This window comes from Eurytemora carolleeae, unplaced genomic scaffold (genome assembly GCF_000591075.1).
Source record: "Eurytemora carolleeae unplaced genomic scaffold, Eaff_2.0 scaffold1452, whole genome shotgun sequence".
Classification (NCBI taxonomy): Eukaryota; Metazoa; Arthropoda; class Copepoda; order Calanoida; family Temoridae; genus Eurytemora; species Eurytemora carolleeae.
The window spans coordinates 70,745-74,598 of NW_019397382.1; the positions used below are offsets into that span (position 1 = coordinate 70,745).

The 3,854-nt window shown below is 32.6% G+C and overlaps 1 protein-coding gene across 1 annotated transcript in view; it reads right to left on the reverse strand.

The window, feature by feature from the left end:
• Positions 1-2,127, reverse strand: part of LOC111713987 (voltage-dependent anion-selective channel) — a gene marked incomplete in the record, with an annotated part of 7,612 nt that extends 5,485 nt beyond the window's left edge. The window contains 2 exon segments of the mRNA XM_023488988.1: positions 1,150-1,196; positions 2,002-2,127. Of these exon segments, the coding sequence (XP_023344756.1) occupies positions 1,150-1,196; positions 2,002-2,127 (173 nt within the window).
• Between the last annotated feature and the right edge of the window lie 1,727 nt (positions 2,128-3,854).

The following is a 3,854-nucleotide window of genomic DNA, read 5'->3' on the forward strand; positions in this document are numbered from 1 at the left end:
TTAAAGAATGACATTATGTTTAAAGAATGACATTCCGTTTAAAGAATGATATTCCGTTTAAAGAATGACATTCCGTTTAAACTTTAAAGAATGCCATTCCGTTTAAAGAATGACATTCCGTTAAAAGAATGACTTTCCCAATTCACAACTGCATGAATGCACCCTTCAGGCCTGGCCTGTGTCTGAACAAACATTATAAAAATATCCTTTATTATTTATAAAAATTTAAAGTTTCTCAGCTTTTATATAGCAGAGACAAAGAGCGTAATTCACAGTTCCTTCAAACATGAACAAACAATAACGAATGTTTGCATACAATAAAAAGTTTTAAAAGCAAAAACTTTTAGATAGGATAAAAACATTTTCCAGCATTATCTAATACAATTTCAAATATTTTCATTAAAACCAACTTGACAACTTACGGACCTTCGCTTATATGTATTTTTATTTATATATGTGTTAGCTATAGCTGGCCAAACGGCTGGACCAAATTGGCTGAATTTTTTAGGAAACCCATGGGTACCCTGTGGTATGTAGTCTAAAAAAAGATTTATTTTAATAATCCAAATTTTTTTATTCCACTTTAGCTAGCAACACTTATAACCAAACAGAAATAACTAACAATAACAAACAATGTTAACACATAACAAATATGTTAAATCATTAACAGCATTGGGAATAACATAATGAAAATGAACACTTCAGAAAAATCTCATTAAACAAGAAAAAAAAACTGTAAAAAGAAATATGACACTAGAAACTTGAAACCTTCCAATTGAGAAAACTGAAATAATATTCCGGTTGGATTTGGGCATCTAAAGGAATTTCCGAGTTACAACAATACACTTAAAGGCTTTGTCTAATCAAACATAAATAAAATGGCCATATTTTTCCTCTTCACAAATGTTTACATTTAACTGTAAGGATTTATAAAGGTGCTGCAGCAGAAAAAACAAAGGAAATGATGAGAATTAATCCATTTATGTTAAAAAAAATCGACGATTTCTTGATTTGATATTGATTAATTTTAAGACTTTCGTCATGACTGAGCCCGGCATCCCATCTTGAAATGAATAGCCGTTTGAAATAATAAAGACAGTTTCTTTGATGACTAATTAAAATTTTATAATTAAATGTTTCTTACCAGTAGCAGTCTTGGTCTTAACATCAAGCTTGAGAACTCCAAAATGATATCCCTAAATAAATTTAATTAAATAAATTTAGTTAAAATAATTATATTGGCAAACTTTATCAAAACAACATATATAAAAACATGACGTACATGTACATGCATGTATATAACTTCATTGCAAAGAGGATACTGGATGCAGGATACTGGATGCAGGATACTGCATGCAGGATACTGGATACAGGAACCAGGATACTGGATACTGGATACTGGATACAGGATACAGGATACTGGATACGGGAACCAGGATACTGGATACTGGATATTGAATACAGGATACTGGATACTGGATACTGGATACGGGATACTGGATACAGGATACTGGGTACANTGCCCATCCGACCTACGAAAATGCCCATCCGACCTACAAAAAGTGCCCATCCAACCTACGAAAATGCCCATCCGCCCTACAAAAAGTGCCCATCTGCAGACCTACAAAATTGAGTGGCTGTCCGACGCTACAATTAATTATTTCATACCCTACTGCGCTATAGGCATATGACAAAAAGTGCTGATAGGTCGGATGGGCAAGAAGATATGCCCTACAGCTGTCGTAGGTCAGATGTTGCAGTAGGTCGGATGGGCATAGCGGATGGGCAATAGGACGGATGGGCAGTAGAGCGGATCAACATTACCAAATTTTTATTTTTAAATCGCCAATATTAAGAACTTTTTAACCTCGTGATAGACTTCTCAATTCATCTTAACAAACTTCTCTTCTTCATGACAAACTTCTCTCCTTCTTAACAAACTTCTCTCCTTCTTGCCTTAAACCTCTCTTACACTTCTTGCCAAACTTCTCTCCTTATTGCCAAACTTCTCTCCTTATTGGCAAACTTCTCTATTTCTTTACAAGCAATTCTCTTCTTCTTGACAATGACAAACTTATCTCTATCTTGAAAAACTTCTCTTCCTTTTGACAAACTTCTCTCCTTCATGCTAAACTTTTCTTCTTCTTGCCAAACTTCTCTCCTTCTTGCCAAATTTCCTTTCTTCTTGCCAAACTCCTCTCCTTTTTACTAAACTTCCGATCTTTTTGACAAACTTCTCTCCTTCTTGAAAAACTTCACTTTTTCATAGCAAACTTCTTTCCTTCTACACAAACTTCATTTTCTCCTTCTTGACAAACTTCTCTTCTTCTTGACATACTTCTCTTCTTCTTCACAAACTTCTCTTCTTCTTGACAAGCTTTGTTTCTTCTTGACATGAAATAAATATCATGTGTAATTGTAATAAATATTGTGCAACACAATATTGATAAACATGAACTACGTAACATGATTTAGACATGCATTGTGATTAGACTAACTACGTTTATATCTATCCGTGCTAATATTTTAAATATGTACATTAAACTTAAACTATGCTGTAAACATGAATGGTGATAGCTTAACTATGTTATGTCTATCCTCGCTAATCTTGTAAATATGAACATTAAATTTAATCTACACCGTATATATATATATCAATGTAAAACTTATAATTACGTCAATTAACTTTAACTTCCAACATAGATATTTAAATACAAATAAGTTAGTATTGACTCCACTTTGATTATGGTGATAGAAGTAATTTGGTCCAATTGTTAAACCATACCCGCTGAGCTTGTGTTCGTGTTGATATTAAGAGCTGATAAAATCGTGCCAATTGGTTTGGCATTGATTCCTTAAGAGCTTGTTTGATAGCTACACTTGTGTCTGTATTGACAGTAAGAGCCGATAAGATTGTGCCCATTGGTTTGGCATTGATCGCTTATGAGCTTGTGTCCCTTTTGTCATTGATAGCTGAGCTTGTGTCCGTGTTGACATTAAGAGCTGATAAGATTGTGTCCATTGCTTTGGCATTGATTGCTTAAGAGCTTGTTTGATAGCTTAGCTTTTATCCATGTTGACAATAAGGGCTAATAATATCATGTCATTAGTTTGGCATTGATTGCTTAAGAGAATTTGTGTCCCTGCTGAAATTAATAGCTGACAAGTTGCACCTGGATTGATACAGTTCTGGACAAAAGTGTTAATAGTAGGGCATTTACTACAGACAAACTTTCTTGACACTTTTCTCTTTCTTGACAAACTTCTCTTCTTCTTATCAAACTTCTCTCCTTCTTGGCAATCTCAAGAAATAATAATTTTCTTAAAAAATTCTTTAAAAAGTGAGTATTTGCAAATTATCTTTTTTCCATCTCATGATCTGAGTTTGTTTTCCTTTTGTCCTATTGACAGCCCATTTAAATTTTTTTTAAATAATCTTTTTTTTTGTTTATTCTCTTTTGGTTTTTAACATCGCTTTTGATGGTTATTATATCGTTACCCGAGAAACCATCTTACGTATCTTACAAAATTTCGTTTTCTGTTTCGTTTCTGTATCGATTCTGTAACGTTACATGAAATGTAACATTACATAACGTTTTAGAACCGTATTTGAAACGTTTCTGGATACCAATCCAAATTGTATGTTAATGAACAATTGTATTTGTTAATTATAAATTTCTTATGTAATTCCTATATGTTAATTAATTCATGCGTCAAAATGTGTAAATTTTAATCTTTTCAAAAAGTTTTTAAACTTCGTTTCTGAATCGTAAAGTTACATAATGGATTTAAAAAAAAGAAATTTGAATAAACAGCTGATTTTAGATCTATATAGAAAGATAGATAGATAGATA